The sequence below is a fragment of the Trichosurus vulpecula genome, chromosome 8 (assembly GCF_011100635.1).
Source record: "Trichosurus vulpecula isolate mTriVul1 chromosome 8, mTriVul1.pri, whole genome shotgun sequence".
In the NCBI taxonomy this organism is placed as follows: domain Eukaryota; kingdom Metazoa; phylum Chordata; class Mammalia; order Diprotodontia; family Phalangeridae; genus Trichosurus; species Trichosurus vulpecula.
Window position 1 is genome coordinate 42,217,408 of NC_050580.1, and position 18,549 is coordinate 42,235,956.

The 18,549-nt window shown below is 40.7% G+C and overlaps 1 protein-coding gene across 4 annotated transcripts in view; it reads right to left on the reverse strand.

Annotated features, from left to right (window-relative positions):
* CCSER2 (coiled-coil serine rich protein 2) overlaps positions 1-18,549 on the reverse strand; it is a 150,986-nt gene that overhangs the window by 81,565 nt on the left and 50,872 nt on the right. For all 4 annotated transcript variants that reach the window (XM_036769604.1, XM_036769607.1, XM_036769605.1 and 1 more), the window contains exon 4: positions 2,129-2,219. In XM_036769604.1, coding sequence (XP_036625499.1) covers positions 2,129-2,219 — 91 coding nt within the window. The remainder of the gene's footprint in view (positions 1-2,128; positions 2,220-18,549) is intronic.

The window sequence follows — 18,549 nt, forward strand, 5'->3', positions numbered from 1 at the left end:
TTTGTGTTTCCTTTGCTAAGCAGGTAACTGAGCAACAAACACAAACTGTATGTGTCCAGAATGTGACCCTGTGAGTTTAACCAATCTGGAGGGGGGTCTTTGAGAGTAGTGATGGCAGTGTTTAACCAGAGAAGATTGGTTGCAGCAGTGGCACATGGAGAGTGACTGACTAGGGAAGAGGCTGAGCATGAAGCTCAGAGGAGGTCAGCTTTGGATAAAGTGAGGGTATGGAACCAAGTTCAAATTTAAAATGCCTCATCAGTATCTCTACAAACTGCTTTAGGTACTGCAGATTCTACCAACAATTTTGTCTTAACATAACAGGTGTCTTACTAACATTAACAGGTGTCTTACTGAATTCCTGTTCTGTTAAGGCATACTTGTAAGTTCCTTATGTAGGAATTACCTGTCCCAAACCTGATTTGTATTATCCTTTGAGAAGCTTTATTACTCCCCCTCTCTAGGAGGAGTGAACCATAGTGAGCTACGGAGTGAACATTTCCTTGAGGTACCAGTGTGAGGAACTTAACCAGCATTAGGCTCCTAATTAAAGACAGCCTCCCTCCTCAGAACTGAACCCAATCCAAACTCATGCCTCAGTATAGAATGTGGAGTGACACAGTACTCCAGCCCCTGGGAGCTCAACTGAGTGGTCTCTCATAACAAAATAGGAGCTAGATCTGAGACTTGTACCCTGTCCATAATACCCTGTTTCTCCATATTTTCTTGAAACTTCAAACCTGCATGCTAAATAGTATAAAATTTTCTTTCAAGTTAATATACTATTCCTTTGAGCTTCCCTCATATCTGATAGATGGTGATCCTCCCTTTGGCCTCCAAATATCCATCCTGTCTGCTCCTTTGGATAGACACCAGGGCCTCCCCATAGTTGATTATATCTGAGCAGAAGAGGGGCTTCTGACCTCTAACCTTTTTCTTAAATATGATATTTACTCACTAGCTACCCAACCTTCCAGGCTATTCATATTAGTCAACCTGTCCCTCTGCTGATCCAATTAGTCTTAATCTCTAGTGAGACCTCAGGGAAGGACCAGCAGCTCCAGGTTCCTTCCCAGGCTCCATCCCTAAAAGGGCCTTTAGGAAATAAAATCACGTATGTTCTTACACCAGTAACCCAACTACCTTCCATTCAACCTAGAATTCTACTCCTCTCCCCATCAAGATATTCAGACTTGAAAGAGTTCTCTCTTCCACAGAAGCTAAGAAAAATATCTTCATAGAATGGCAAGGGGCAATCTTCTCTGTAGTTTTAGTCTCAGTATCACTGCCATGTGAACACCATAGGTTACCACCGGTGGAAAGAGAATCCAATGGAAGGTAAGCATATTTGCAAAGAAAGATCAAGCCACACTTTCTCACTGGTCTCACGTGTGTGGGGAAGGGAAGAAAGAGAACAAATACTCATTTAGCACCTACTCTTTGCAAATATCATCTCATTTGATCTTCCCAACATGAAGTAGATGATATGATCCCCATTTTACAGTTACGGAAACTAAGGCAGATAAAGGCTGAGTGATGTGCCCAAGGTCACACAGCTAATGAGCATCTGAGGCCAGAGATGAACTCAAGTCTTCCTGTCTCCAGGCCCCATGCTCTATCCACCGTGCCAAACTTTCAGTGGTCCAAATACAGTGCAAATGTGTATGTAAAATGCTGAATTTTTTTTTTATCATTAAGGAAAACATTATAGGGAGCATAAAAATGGGCAGAGGGATGATTATGAAATGAGGAAACCTGGGTTCAAGTCCTGCCCTTAACACATCCTTGTTGGTATAATAATGGAAGTCCCTAAGTCTATCATGCTCAAGACAACTTTTCAAAACTATGTAAACAGAAGCTGCATATCTGAATCCGGGGGGAAGAGTGATCTTCCACTCCTGGAGAATTCTTTATTATCATGAAATCATAACTCCAAGCAAAAAAGGAGGTGGGGGGTGCTCTCATCAACATTCCACTACAGTCAAGATGATAGCATAGTCATTAAAAAATCTCCTCAAAATATGGGGGAAAGAGTATGTAGCCATTTTACGAGTTATAGAACAGTAATAAGGTTTCTAGGAAAGTAGTCCTCAAACGGTTCCTCGAATAGTAACACTTTCCCACTAACCATTTTCGAGAGGTGCATCCTCAGGCAGGTCCACATCAAGCATGAGATCATCATCTTCAAGGTCACATGAGTCAAGATTGTTCAGGATATCCTACAAACACAGATCAAAACAAGTGAGGAAAACACCGTGGAATGTTCCAAAAGGATTTAGAAGAAATCAAATTCATAAAGCAGTAACTGATCCTCTTGTTCTGGGCTAAAACACAGCTAGAAACCATTTCACCAATATAAAGTGCTTTGTTTATAACATTTTCTTGCCAAATTTGCTATTTCCTTTAATATTTTCACTCTAATATTACAGAAGAAGAGAAGCCATTATAAAATCCCATGAATGGTAGAATGCAAGTGATTACAATGAGAATTCAGGATCCAGAATCAGAAGAGACTCCCTTTGATTCAATTAAACTAAATGTTTAAGTGCCTACAACACGAAAGATACCCTGTAATGTGATAGAAATACAAAGACCAGAATGAAACAATCTCAACCCTGAAGGAGCATACCTTCTATTAGAGGATATAACACATATACAAGCATAAACACATACAAGCACAAACAATAGAGAAGAAAACAGTAACAACAAGGGAGACCAGAACAAAGATGTGAGAGGGGGCACCTAAGTGTGCTTGGAAGGAAGCTGGAGATTTTAAGAGGCAGAGATAAAGGAAAAAAATTTTTTTTCAGAATCACAATAGTTTCTGGGGGCACAAAGATTGCTACACAGACATGCAAAAAACAGTTTGTATTTCTGTCAACGACTGACTGATGCTTATTTTTTGCACAAACTACATGTTGGTTTCCCTACTAGAAAAGGGGTTAAAAGGTTGGAGGAATACCACTCTACTTACCAGGTTATTGGAAAGGATGAGGGTATGTGAAATAACTGAAAGAGGAAAACAAAGAACAGAAGAAGCTGAAACAGCAACAAAAATCTTAACTTGATAAACTGGCAGCTGGAAAAATCTGACTCAAAGAAGGAAGGGAAGAAGTGAAATTAAACTATGTATCTATGTAATAAACATGAAGTTCTTCATATTGAGGGGAGAGGTGGACCCAATGACAAGAAAACTTCTTGTGCCCCAGGAAATAATGAGGAGAGTTCACAGATACCCCACCCCACCAAGAGATAGGAAATATAGTCAAAGAATAAGATACAAGTAGTGACTGTATTCATGCTGTGACATAGCAAAGGGCAAAAACAAATATGAGACAGGCTGTCTTTCAAAGGAAAACATTCAGGATGTGAAAGGGCCTACCCAAATTGTTCCAGAAGAAGCCAAGACCTGACTCCTATTGATTCATGGGAAGACAAAGGGTATGCCAGAAGGCATCTAGAAAGAATTTCCAGAGATTATGAAGTCCTTGGCAAGAAACCAAAGACTTTAGGAATACTCCTGGTGTTCTTATCTCTGCTGCCGCTTGAGGGTAAAGGGCTTCAGGAGGAAAAGACAGCTCTGGGATGTAAATGTCTAATTAAGTGCCTGTGATTAAGATTTAAATTTCTGGACCATGACTTAACCACATAGGAATTGAGGATTTCTGGCTAGGGATGCAGGGGTCATCTCCTACTGTAGGACTTTCTTGATCTCCCACTGCTCCCCTCTCCAACTCCCTAGATGTTAACTCATTCATTCTCTGTCTCCATCACTCTCTCCCCACCCTCCCCTTCTCCTTCCCTCCCTCCTGAAATTACTTGTGTGAAGCAGAATGATACAGTGGGTAGAGCTAGCCCCAGAGTCAGGAAGACCTGGGTTCAAGCCTTGCCTATGACATGTACTGGCTCTACTGACCTTGAGCAAGTCACATAATGTGGCAAGGTCTAAGACGGCTCTCAGACTGCAAGCTGCAGAGCAGGCACTGGTCTGGATTAGCCAAGGAGGTTCTTCCTATTACCAATGAAATCACAAGTCTGGATAAAAAAATTATTATTTTTATTTACATACTTGTGTCTTAATTCCCCAGCAGAACATAAGGTCCCTGTTTTATACTGGTCTTTGTATATGGCAGGCTGCAAGTTCAATGTGAATAAGCAATCTGATGTGGACACCAAAAAAAGGTAATGTCTTAGCCTGGGCTTCTGAGAATAGGGAGGGGGAGTTCCACTGTCCTCTACCTTCATCTCATGCTAGCTGCAGGACTACATACTGGTCATCACAGCTTAAGAAGAACACTGGGGTTAGGGGAAGTATATTCCAGACAGAGGAAAAAACAAGGGAAATGGTTTTCCTTAAAAGGTGACACATATTGATTATCAGAATAATTCAATTCAATATATCCATGACTACTTTTCCCTTGTGGGTACCTAGCTACTTGTCAGAAAGTATAAGGAACTGAAACATGTTATAGCAAGAAGTGCTCAGGACCAAATCCTGACTTTGCTACTTACAATCTGCACAAGCTGGAGCAAGTCGATTCCTCTTGCTAGGCACCAGCTCCCTCATCTGTAAAATGACAGACAGGACTAGACGATCGCTAAAGTTCCTTTCAGCTCAAAAGCCTATTATGCTTTTGTGAATTATTTTATTTGCTTGTTTAACAAGTTAAAAGATCTAATGAGTTCTCTGAAGGTGGTGTTGGTTTACTTTTCTCCTCTATTTAAATTATTCCATAAAGCATTATTAGTTGATGAAGCTCCATATTTGATACATGAAGTGTATTAATTTCATTTTATACATGAAGTGAATTCATTTCTTTTCATGACTACAGAAATATTTTTATAATCAAAGAGTTAAGCTAAAAATTACCTCTGAAACCATCTAGTCCATTTTACATATGAGAAAACCAAGAGTGAGAAAAGGTTAAGTGAGTAGCCCCAGGTCATAATTAATAAGTAGTGGAGTCAAGATTGGAACTCCAGTCCTCTGACTTCCACTTCTAGTTTCTTTCCATTTATACCTTTGCTAACTCTTCTTTGAGTGGCTGGCAGGTTTTAAAAACTTTGCCTTTCAATCTTGTATTTATTACCAATCTCTCTTTGTCTACTGGCTGTGTTCCTACTGCCTACAAACATGCTCATGTCTCCCCCATCCTCAAAAAACCTTCACTTGCTCTTTCCATTCCCACTAACTATCCCCCCAGATCTCTCTTCTGCCCAACTAAATTCCTTGAAAAAGTCTTCTACAAAAACCTTACAATTCAGCTTTTGATCTTGTCATTCAACCAAAACTGCTCTCTCCAAAGTTGCTAATGATCGCTTCATTGCCAAATCCAATGGCCTTTTCTCAATTTTCATTCTCCTCAACCTTGCTGCTGCCATTACACTGTCGATAACACTCTCTTCCTTGATACTCTCCTCTCTCTAGGTTTTTAGGACACCACTCTCTCTTGATTCTTCTCCTACCTGTCTGACCACTCTTTCTGTCTCCTTTGCTGGATCCTCTTCCAGATCATGCCCTCTAATTGTAGGTGTATCTCAAGAGTTCTGTCCTGGCTTCTCTTCTCCCTCTTATTCTGCTTGACTTGGTGATCTCATCAGCTCCCATGTTAATTAGTATCTCTATGCTGAAGATTCTCAAATCTACCTACCCTGCCCCAACACCTCTGCTGACTTCCAATCTCACAACTCCAACTACCTTTCAGACATGTCAAATTGGATGTCTCATAGACATCTTAAACTCAACAAGTCCAAAACCAAACAAACTCATTATTTTTCCCCTAAACACTCTCCCTCCTACTTTCCCTATTACTGTTGAGGACAACACCATCCTCCCAGTCCCCAGGTTCAAAACTTAAGCATCATCTTGGACTCCTTTCTATCTCTCACCTCCCCATATCCAATATGTTGCCAAGGCCTGTCAATTTCACCTTTGCAACATCTCTTGAATATGCCCCCTCCTTCTATCCTCTGATACTATCAACCCTCTAGTACAGGCCCTCATCACCTCATGCCTGGACTACTCTATAACAGCCTGCTGGTGAGTCAACCTGCCTGACTTTCCCCACTGCCATCCAACATCCATTCAGCCATCAAAGCGATTTTCCTAAAGCACAGGTGTATAGGTCACTCCCCCATTCAATAAATTCTAGGGGCTCCCTATCATATCCAGGATCAAATATAAAACAATTGGCTTTGAAAGCACTTCATAATCTAGCTCCCTCTTACTTTTCCAGTCTTCTTACACCTTACTCCCCCTTGTCACATACTCTTTGATCCAGTGACACTGGTCTGGCCTCCTGGTTGTTCCACAAACTCAACACCTCATCTCTAAGCTCAAGGCGTAGTCTCTTCTCTTCTCTACAATCTTTCCCTCCTCATCTATGCTTCCTGGCTTGAGAAGCTTCTTTTTAAGGACCACCTAAAATCCCATCTTCTACAGAAAGCCGTTCCCAACCTTCTTATTTCTAGTGTCTTCCCTCCTTTAATTATTTCCTTTTTATCCTGTATATAGTTTGTACATTTGTTTGCTTGTTGTCTCCCCCGTTAGACTGTGAGCTTCTTGAGGACAGTCTTTTGCCTTTTTCTATCCCCAGCTCTTAGCACAGTGCCTAATATGTAACAGACACTTAATATATATCTACTGACTGACTGAATGACACTTAGTCAACACCTGAAAACCAAAAGTCAACAATTATTTATCCTTCAAACTTACTTTGTTGAAAAGCAAGTCCCAACATAGGCAAAACCTATATGAACTTATGCAAAGTAAAGTGAGGCATCACTGTGCACAATAACAGCAATGTTGTAATGATGATGAACTATGAAAGATCCATGATGAAAAATGCTACTCAACTCCAGAGAGAGAACTAAGGAACTCTGAGTGCAAATTTTTAAAGAATAATTTTCTCGCTTTCTTTATCTTTTTTGCCTTTTTTTTTTGCAATATGGCTAATACAGAAACATGTTATACATGATTTCACATGTATAATTAGCTGATACTTTTGTTAACCTTCTCATCAGGTGGAAAGGGGAGAGAGAGAATTTGGAATTCAAAATTGAAAAAGAAAAGCATGCAAAAAATAAATAAATAATAAATTAGAAACGGAAGAAAAGCAAGCACTCTCTCACCAAAGCAACAAAATATAAACAGCCTCTCAAGAGCCACACCAGAAAGTGAATAATTAAATGGTTACAGAGCTGATATGACCTTTCAAGAACAAAATTATTTGGATAACTATCCTTGACTGAAATAAAATTAATTCAACATATGTTATTTAATATAATAAATAAAATTATAATTTTATGGGTATTGCTGTTACCCTCTCTACCAAATATTACAATGCAAGTAATACTAGCCTGCTGCTGCATTCATAACTGTTTTTAAACATTCACTGTGGGCGCAGAGCCAAGATGTCAGCTGGAAAGCAGGGATTTGTGTTAGCTCCCAGGTCCCTCAAAAAGCCTATAAAAAATGGCTCTGAACAAATTCTAGAACTGCAGAACCCACAAAATAGCAGAGGGAAGCAGGGCTCCAACCCAGGACAGCTTGGATGGTCACTGGGTAAGGTCTATAGCACAGAACTGGGAACAGAGTGGGGCAGAGCCCTGCATGAGCCACGCCTGGACCAACCAGACTGGTAGCTGGGTGGAACAGGCCCTAGCATCCTAAATCAGTCAGCTGTAGCAGTTACCAGACTTCTCAACCCACAAACACCAAAGACAACAGAGAAAAACTGCAGAACCGACAAAATAGCAGAGGGAAGAAGGGCTCCAGCCCAGGACAGCCTGGATGGTTGTGGGGTAAGGTCTATCGCTCATGGACCTGGGAGCTGAGCAGAGCAGAGCCCAGCATGGGCTGCGGCAGGACCAACCAGACCAGGAGCCCGGCAGAACAGGCCCTAGAGCCCTGAATCAGTGAGCTGCGGCAGTTACCAGACTTCTCAACCCACAAACACCAAAGACAACAGAGAAGGTTAGTGGGAAAAGCTGCGGGAGACAGAATAAAAGGAGTTTGGGGTTTGGCCACTGCCCTGGAGACAGCAGGGGTGGTGCAGCTACAGAACTACAGATGCAGTTGCTTCCGACCCCAGGCCCACCTGGTGGGAGAAATTAAGTGGTGGATCAGAGCAGGAGTGCAGAGCCTGCTTGAGATATGAGTCAGGTCCAGGTTGGTGGTTCTTGGGGAAGGAGGAGTGCTGCTGTGGCAGAGCTGGCTGTATAGAAATAGCTCTGTAACCATAGCGCATCCCCTCAAGCTTCGAACAAAGTACTCTCTTCTACACAAGCAGTCATACCCCAAGAAAAACTCAAGGGTCAAGTAGTTGGATGGGAACATGGCCAGGCAGCCAAAACAGACTCAGATTCAGACTCAGACTTTGGATTCTTTCTTTGGTGACAAAGAAGACCAAAACATACAGCCAGAAGAAGTCAACAAAGTCAAAGAGCCTACATCAAAAGCCTCCAAGAAGAACATGAACTGGTCTCAGGCCATGGAAGAGCGCAAAAAGGATTTGGAAAAGCAAGTAAGAGAGGTTGAGGAAAAATTGGGAAGAGAAATGAGAATGATGCAGGAAAATCATGAAAAACAAGACAATAACTTGCTAAAGAAAACCCCCCCAAAATACTAAAGAAAACAACACCTTAAAAAATAGATTAACTCAAATGGCAAAAGAGCTCCAAAAAGCCAATGAGGAGGAGAATGCCCTGAAAGTAAGAATTACCCAAATGGAAAAGGAGGTCCAAAAGACCACTGAAGAAAATACTATCTTAAAAATTAGATTGGAGCAAGTGGAAGCTAGTGACTTTATGAGAAATCAAGATATTATAAAACAGAACCAAAGGAATGAAAAACTGGAAGACAATAATATCTCAATGGAAAAACCACTGACCTGGAAAATAGATCCAGGAGAGGTAATTTAAAAATTATTGGACTACCTGAAAGCCATGATCAAAAGAAGAACGCAGATATCATCTTTCAAGAAATTATCAAGGAGAACTGCCCTGATATTCTAGAGCCACAGGGCAAAACAGAAATTGAAAGAATCCACTGATTGCCTCCTGAAAAAGATACCAAAAAGAAAACTCCTAGGAATATTGTCACCAAATTCCAGAGCTCCCAGATCAAGGAGAAAATACTGCAAGCAGCCAGAAAGAAACAATTTGAGTATTGTGGAAAGACAATCAGGATAACACAATATCTAGCAACTTCTACATTAAGGGATCGTAGGGCTTGGAATACAATATTCCAGAGGTCAATGGAGCTAGGATTAAAACTGAGAATCACCTACCCATCAAAAATGAGTATCATGCTCCAAGGCAAAACATGGATTTTCAATAAAACAGAGGACTTTCAAGCTTTCTCAGTGAAAAGACCAGAGCTGAATAGAAAATCTGACTTTCAAACATAAGAATCAAGAGAAACATGAAAAGGTAAGCAAGAAAGAGAAATCACAAGGGACTTACTGAAGTTGAACTGTGTTATTTACATTCCTACACGGAAAAATGATGTGTATGATTCATGAGACCTCAGTATTAGGGTAGCTGAAGGGAATATACATATACATATATATATATATATATATGTATGTATGTATGTATGTATGTATGTATGTATGTATGTGTATACATATATATGTATAGAGAGAGGGCATGGGGTGAGTTGAATATGAAGGGATGATATCTAAAAAAATAAAATCAAGTTAAGGGATGAGAGAGGAATATATTGAGAGAGGGGGAAAGGGAGAGATAGAATGGGGTAAATTATCTCACATAAAAGTGCCAAGAAAAAGCAGTTCTGTAGGAAGGGAAGAGGGGGCAGGTGAGGGGGAATGAGTGAATCTTGCTCTCATCAGATTTGACCTGAGGAAGGAATCACATAGACATTCACTTGGGTATCTTACCCCACAGGAAAGAAGGAGGAAGAAGATAAAAAAGGGGGAATGATAAAAGGAAGGGCAAAGGCAAAAGGAAGGATTACCCCTGGAGGAGGTAATCAAAAACAAACACTTTCGAAAGGGGTCTGGGTCAAGGGAGAAAATTCAATAAAGGGGGATAGGTTAGGAAGGAGCAAAATATAGTTAGTCTTTCACAACATGAGTATTGTGGAAGGGTTTTACATAATGACACATGTGTGACCTATGTTGAATTGCTTGCCATCTTAGGGAAGGTGGGTGGGGAGGGAAGAGGGGAGAAAATTTGGAACTCAAAGTTTTTTTTTCTTTTTTTTTTAATTTAAATTTATTTAACATATGTAGTTTTTGGCATTGATTTTCACAAGAGTTTGAATTATGAATTTTCTCCCCATTTCTACCTTCCCTCTCACTCCAAGATGGTGTATATTCTGGTTGTCCTGTTCCCCAGTCAGCCCTCCCCTCTGTCACTCCACTCCCCTCCCCTCCCCCTTTCACTTCCTTTCTTGTAGGGCAAGATAAATTTCTACACCCCATTGCCTGTGTATCTTATTTTCTAGTTGCATGCAAAAACTTTTTTTTGTTTTTGAACATCTATTTTTAAAACTTTGAGTTGCAAATTCTCTCCCCTCTTCCCTTCCCACCCACCCTCCCTAAGAAGTCAAGCAATTCAACATAGGCCACATGTGTATCATATGTATAACCCTTCCACAATACTCTGTTGTGAAAGACTAACTATATTTTGCTCCTTCCCGACCCATTCCCCTTTATTGAATTTTCTTCCTTGACCCTGTCCCCTTTCGATAGTGTTTGTTTTTGATTACCTCCACCCCCATCTGCCCTCCCCTCCATCATCACCCCCTTTTTTTTATCTTCTTCCCTCTTCTTTCCTGTGGGGTAAGATACCCAATTGGGTATGTATGGTATTCCCTCCTCAGGCCAAATCTGATGAGAGCAAGGTTCACTCATTCCCCCGTCACCTGCCCTCTCCCCTCCTCCCCCAGAACTGCTTCCTCTTGCCACCTTTATGCGAGATAATCCACCCCATTCTATCTCTCCCTATCTCCCTCTCTCAGTATGTTCCCCTCTCATCCCTTAATTTGATTTTATTTCTTTTAGATATCTTCTCTTCATCTTCAACTTACCCTGTGTCTGCTCTCTCTCTCTCTATATATATACACATAGATATATACATACCTACACATTCACTTATACATATACATAAACATATATTTTATATATGTATATATATATATATATATACATATATATATATATGCATATTCTCTTCAGCTACCCTAATACTGAAGTCTCATGAATCATACGCATCATCTTTCCATGTAGGAATGTAAACAAAACAGTTCAACTTTAGTAAGTCCCTTGAAATTTCTTTTTCTTGTTCTTTTTCTTGATTACCTTTTCATGCTTCTCTTGATTCTTGTATTTGAAAGTCAAATTTTCTATTCAGTTCTGGTCTTTTCACTGAGAAAGCTTGAAAGTCCTCTATTTTATTGAAAATCCATATTTTGCCTTGGAGCATGATACTCAGTTTTGCTGGGTAGGTGATTCTAGATTCTAGGTTTTAATCGTAGCTCCATTGACCTCCAGAATATCGTATTCCAAGCCCATCGATCTCTTAATGTAGAAGCTGCCAGATATTGGGTTATTCTGATTGGGTTTCCACAATACTCAAATTGTTTCTTTCTGGCTGCTTGCAGTATTTTCTCCTTGATCTGGGAGCTCTGGAATTTGGTGCACAATATTCCTAGGAGATTTCTTTTTGGGATCTATTTGAGGAGGCGATCGATGGATTCTTTCAATTTCTATTTTGCCCTGTGGCTCTAGAATATCAGGGCAGTTCTCCTTGATAATTTCTTGAAAGATGATACCTAGGCTCTTTTTTTGATCATGGCTTTCAGGTAGTCCAATAATTTTTAAATTCTCTCTCCTGGATCTATTTTCCAGGTCAGTGGTTTTTCCAATGAGATATTTCACATTGTCTTCCATTTTTTCATTCCTTTGGTTCTGTTTTATAATATCCTGATTTCTCATCAAGTCACTAGCTTCCACTTGCTCCGATCTAATTTTTAAAGTAGTATTTTCTTCAGTGGTCTTTTGGACCTCCTTTTCCATTTGGCTAATTCTGCCTTTCAAGGCATTCTTCTCCTCATTGGCTTTTTGGAGCTCTTTTGCCATTTGAGTTAGTCTATTTTTTAAGGTGTTGTTTTCTTCAGTGTATTTTTCAGTATTTTTTGGGTCTCCTTTAGCAAGTCATTGACTTGTGTTTCATGGTTTTCTCGCATCCTTCTCATTTCTCTTCCCAATTTTTCCTCTACTTCTCTAACTTGCTTTTCCAAATCCTTTTTGAGCCCTTCCATGGCCTGGGACCAGTTCATGTTTTTCTTGGAGGCTTTTGTTGTAGGCTCTATGACTTTGTTGTCTTCTTTAGGCTGTATGTTTTGGTCTTCTTTGTCACCAAAGAAAGAATCCAAAGTCTGAGACTGAATCTGGGTGTGCTTTCGCTGCCTGGCCATATTCCCAACCAACTAACTTGACCCTTGAGTTTTTCAGTGGGGTATGACTCCTTGTAGACTAGAGAGTTCTATGTTCCACGTTTGGGGGAGAGGTTCCAGCTCTGCCACACCAGCACTGCTCCTTCCCCAAGAACCCCCAATCCGGACTGGGCTTAAATCTTCAGCAGGCTCTTCACTCCTGCTCTGATCTGCCACTTAATTCCTCCCACCGGGTGGGCCTGGGGCCGGAAGCAAGAGCAGCTGTACCTGCCCCACCTCAGCTGCCCCCGGGGCTGGTAGCCGAACCTCGAACTCCTTCCACTCCCGCAGCTTTTCCCACTAACCTTTTCACTGTCTTTGGTGTTTGTGGGTTGAGAAGTCTGGTAACCTGCCGCAGCTCACTGATTCAGGGCACTAGGGCCCGCTCTGCCCGGCTCCTGGTCTGGCTGGTCCATGCCCCTCAGGCTGGGCTCTACTCCGCTCTGCTCCCAACTCCCAACTCCCCGCTCCCCGCTCCCAGCTCCCAGCTCCCAGCTCCGTGTGGGATAGACCTCACCCAGAGACCATCTAGGCTGTCCTGGGCTGGAGCCCTGCTTCCCTCTGCTGTTTTGTGGGTTCTGCCATTCTAGAATTGGTTCAGAGCCATTTTTTATAGGTTTTTGGAGGCACTCGGCAGGGAGCTCACAGTAGTCCCCGCTTTCCAGCCACCATCTTGGCTCCGCCCCCAGAACTCAAAGTTTTTAAAACAGATGTTCAAAAAAAAAAAAGTTTTTGCATGCAACTAGGAAATAAGATACACAGGTAATGGGGCATAGAAATTTATCTTGCCCTACAAGAAAATAAGGGAAAAGGCGATGGGAGGGGAGTGGGGTCACAGAAGGGAGTGCTGACTGGGGAACAGGGCAACCAAAATATATGCCATTTTGGAGTGGGGGGGGAGGGTAGAAATGGGGAGAAAATTCATAATTCAAACTTTTGTGAAAATCAATGCTGAAAACCAAATATATTAAAGAAATCAAAGAAATAAATTTAAAAAAAAACATTCACTGTATGTTTACAGTTACTATGCAACAACAGGATCCAAACCACAGGGTCCTCTTTACCTCTTCCCTAGTATTCACCACACCTCCCCCCTCCCCATCCAAATTGCTAAAATGAATCCTAGCTATCTTACCACCACATTGTCCTTTAAATATGTCCCCTTTCTATTCCTATTGTGATCACCCAACTTAAAGCCTTCATTCCCTCTCACTTGGAGCTCTGCAAGAGTTCACAAGTGGTAACCCCACCTCTATCAGCCACTGCAGGCAAAGGTCTAACCCACAGGTCTGATGACATCAATTACCTGATTCAACATCTGTGCTATCTCTCCCACTGCTCCAAACTCCGCAGCACTCAGACCTCTCTCAGGCCTCTACAAGCTGTCTCCCACCTAATTTTCCAGTTTGATCTCCTATTGTTCTTTTTCTTTTAGCTACTACCACCTATGCGTCAGTCAAACAAGGTCCTGGCCTTTCTTGTCTTGCTCTTACTTTTCAACTGAAATGATCAGAAATGTACAGCTCCCATTTTCATTTATTAAAATCCTTTCTATTAAAAAGGAACTCAGGTCTTCTTGACTCCAGACCTAGCACTTTATTTACTGAGTCACCTTATCTGCCTCAAGAAGAATGGAAACATAAATGGGTGGAAAATCTTTACATCAACTATTTTTGATAAAGGTCTTAATATTCAAGATATATAGGAAATTTACACAAACATATGACCAAGAGTAATTCTCTAATAGGTAAGTGGTCAACAGATACAAGTCAACAGCTCTCAAAAAAATTTCAAACTATGTGACAGCTACATGAAGGACTACTACAAGTCACTAAGCCAAACAAATTAAAACAACTCCTGAATTTTCACGTAATACTCAGCAAACTGACAAGGATAGAAAAAGACCAAAACAACCACTCTTGGAGGGAGTACAGAAAAACAAGCATACAATATACTCTTGGTACAGCTGAGGATGAATCTGACCCCTGGGGAAAACAATGTGGAATTACTTTAACTGTTCATATCCTATGACCCAGAGACTCCACTGCTGGGCACATGCCCCACATATACCAAAATATTCAAAATGTTTTTTGTGGAAGAAATAGAAACAAAATGAGTGCCCATTAATCAATAAATCTTCATCCAACTAATGTTCATTAAGCACTGGAAATACAAAAAAAGGTAAAATCAGTCCTTGCCATCAGGCAATTTACATTCTCATGGGAGAAACAAAATATAAATACTTTGATAGATACGAAGTACATGGAAGGTAACGTTAGAGGGAAAAGGCTCTAGTAGCAAGGAGGACCAGTAAAGCTCTCCTCCAGAAAATGGTATTTAAACCGACTTTCAAAGGAAACCAGAACTTCTGGCAAGTGAGGTTAAGGAGCCAGAGCATTCTGGACATGAAGGACAGCCGTACAAGGGCAGAGGGTTGGGAGATAGAGTGTCAGGTGTGAGAAAAAGCAAATAGGCCACTAAGGCCAGGTAATAAAGTTCAAGGAAGAAAATTAGAAAGTAGAAAGGGGCCAGACTGTAGAGAAACTTAAATACCAAATAAAATACTTTATGACTGATGCTGGAGAAAACAGGGAAGCACTGGAGTTTATAAACAGATTAGACATAGGGAGAGAAATCTTGGGAAGGAAGCTGATGAGGTCACCAAGTATGACAATACAGAAGGAAAAAAGAAGGCCGAAGACATTGCCTTAAAGAACACACCTACAGTTAGCAGGCGTAAAATGGATGAAGAGCCAGCAAAGGAGACTAAGGAGTAGTCCGACGGATAGTAAGAGAACCAAGAGAGGTCAGTGTCATGAAAAAACAAAATGGGAAGTATCCAGTAAGAGAAGGTGATCAACAGTGTCAAATGTTACAAAACCAATGGATTTGCCAAGTCTGAGATAACTGGAAACTTTAGATAGAGCAATGTCAGTTGAAAGATGTGGTCAAAGAACGGATTGTAAGAGTTTAGAAAAGAATGAGAAAAGGAAATGAAGTACTCACTAGAGAGTTTTTTTAAAAGAGTTTAAGAAGAAGAGCAGAGATATAGGATGACATTTAGTGGGGAAAGTAGGGTGAGGTAAGAGTTTTCTTTTTTTAAGATGAGGGAGACATGGTTAGAGTAAGCAACAGCAAAGAAGACATGAAATAAGGTGAACAAGGCTAAAGAGGTCAGGGATGACACTGGGGGACAATTTTTTGGAGAAGAGAGGAGGGGATGGGAGTGAAGATGCACGTGTCTAGGTGCTGGCCTTGATAGGAAGAAAAACCACATCATAATCAGAGACTAAAGAGAGAGGAGATAGTGTGGTATAATGTCAGAGGAATGGGAGATGAGAAGTGTGAGCTCTTAGGAAATAGTCTCTTTTTTGAGGCAAGGTCATCACTTGAGAGGGTGGGTGAGTACAACTGGAGACTCAAGGAGGTACAAGATCTGGAACAGTAGTTGTGTTAAGTGGGTAGATAATCCTGGCCCTGGAGTCAGGAGTACCTGAGGTTCAAATCCGGCCTCAGACAATTGACACATTTACTAGCTGTGTGACCTTGGGTAAATCACTTAACCCCAATTGCCCTGCCTTCCTCCCTGCAAAAAAACAAAAAACAATGAGGCCAACATTCTGGAGCAGCTAGGTGGCGCAGTGAGTACAGCACTGGCCCTAGAGTCAGGAGGACCAGAGTTCAAATCTGACCTCAGACACCTGACACACTTACTAGCTGTGTAACCTTAGGCAAGTCACTTAACCCCAATTGCCCTGTCTTCCCCCTCTTAAAAAAAAAAAAAAGAAAAAAAGTGGAGTGATAATCTATTTGAGAATAGTAGAATTACCTTGCTACCCTGAAGATGCAATTGAGATTAGATATAAATTTGTAGTGGATCCAATCAGCATCTAACTTTGTTCAGCAGTATTAGAAAAGGAATAACCCAGGACTGGAGTTTGTCAAGGCCTGGTGAATGACAGGACAAGGGGAGAAGAGTAAAAGGTAGTTTAGAATTGAACTGGTTCAAGGTGTGGAGATTTAGAAAGGAATGCTAGGGTAGTAATTTGAGAAAGCACTGAAGGGTAGGGAGATTAGAAGTCACGGTGAGAGGGGCAGCTAGGTGGCGCAGTGAATAGAAACTCAGGAAAACCTGAGTTGAAATCCTCAAACGCTTAAATAGCTGGGACTCTGGGCAAGGCACTTAATCTGTCTATTCCTTCATCTGTAAAAGGGAGAAAATAACAGTATCTGCTTCCTAGGGTTGTTGTGAGGACCAAGTGAGATAATATTTGTAAAGCACTTAGCACAGTCTGTGGCACATAGGAAGTGCTGTATAAATGTCAGCTACTATTAAGTTCTAATAGTGTGCTAAATGCTATACAAATACAAATAATTCAAAGTAGAATGTTACTGAATAAAAATGTCTATTAAAAACCTACTATGAGGAGCAGCTAGGTAGCGCAGTGAGTGGAGCACCGGCCCTGGAGTCAGGAGGACCTGAGTTCAAATCCAGTCTCAGACACTTGACACACTTACTAGCTATGTGACCTTGGGCAAGTCACTTAACCCCAATTGCCTTTAAAAAAAGAAGCCACGGTGAGAGGGAAGAACAGGGCTAGACATCAGGAAATATGGAATCAGAAAAGATTATTAGCAGATAAAGGATGTAACACAAATGTGCATGATGACAAGATCAAAGGTATCCTCTGTGTGTAACTAAGGTAGAGTAGAGGAGTGGCATGGGAATGGAACTGATTATGGAACTGGGAAGATAGAGGATATAAGGAAACATAAAAACCTATGTTGAAATCCCCTAGTATGAGGGCCTAAGTTAGGGTGGAGAGAGAGACTAGGAGCCAGGCACTGAATTCACTGAGGAAGGAATAAGAATATCCTAGAAGCTGGTAGGTAACAGCTGCCAAGATTTACATTTGTTAATAAATTTAGATATTGTGAACCTCAAAGCAGGAAAGGTTTGCTGAATGATGGCAGTAGAGGGAGAATATAGAAGTGACAATGTAGGAAAAAGTATTTCAACTCTCTGACCAATGAGTTGGGGGTATGACAAAAGTATAGCCAATAATGGAAAAGGTGACCACGGGTGGATGCAGTGTTATGAGGTGGAGGTGGGGGCACATCTCCTATAGTGTCAGAAAATGGAAATGAGAAAAGTTCAAGTTAAAACCAAGTTTGACAATTATGGAGTAGGCATTCCAGATGGCACAATAAACAGGATGGACAGATATGAAATAGGACATATTGGGAGAGATGAAAGGTTGAGGAGAATGGAAAGAAGGAAGCAGAGCGATAGAGCTGTGGAACAGGGTTTCTTCACTGACACCTGGAGTTTATTTATCAATTGATAAATGGCTTCATAAATTATGATAAAACATTGTGCTGTAAGAAACAAAGAACAAAAGGAATTCAGGAAAAGGCTATTAAACATTAACTATAGAATTTAGCAAAACCTGTGAAAAATTGTATGAACTGATACAAAGTGAAATAAGCAGAACAAGTTAAAAAATAATACAGGTCCATCCACAACAATGTAAGCAAAAAGAACAATAAAATTAAACTGAATATTATGTTATTATAACAACCAATCATAGCCATGAGAAGAAATGAGGAAATGCACTTCCTTCCTTTTACTGGAAAGGTAGACAACTATGGGCAAGGAATGCTGCAAATATTTTAAGACAGTTGATTTGTCACTTGGTTTTGCTTAACTATATATTTTTCTTCTGTTACAAAAGGCTCACTACCAAAAGAAGTATATAGCCAGGAATGCCTAATGTAAAAACAAAAACCATCAAATAAAAAAAATATTAATGAAATAAAATCCTATCCATTCCATCAAGGACCAGCAAGGTACTAACTGCTCCATAAAGCTTGCCCTGATCGTAGCTCTTTCTCCTTTGTTGAATCTCTCACAGCATTTTATATCTTCTAAGTATTTATAATATTCTGATTTGTATCATAATAACATATATGCTTCATCACACCAACTAGATTGTAAGATTCTTAAGGGCAGGGATTCCTTTCTTATTGGTTATCTGTGTCCACTAGCACCTAGCAGAATGCCTTGTATATTGCTGTTATTGTTG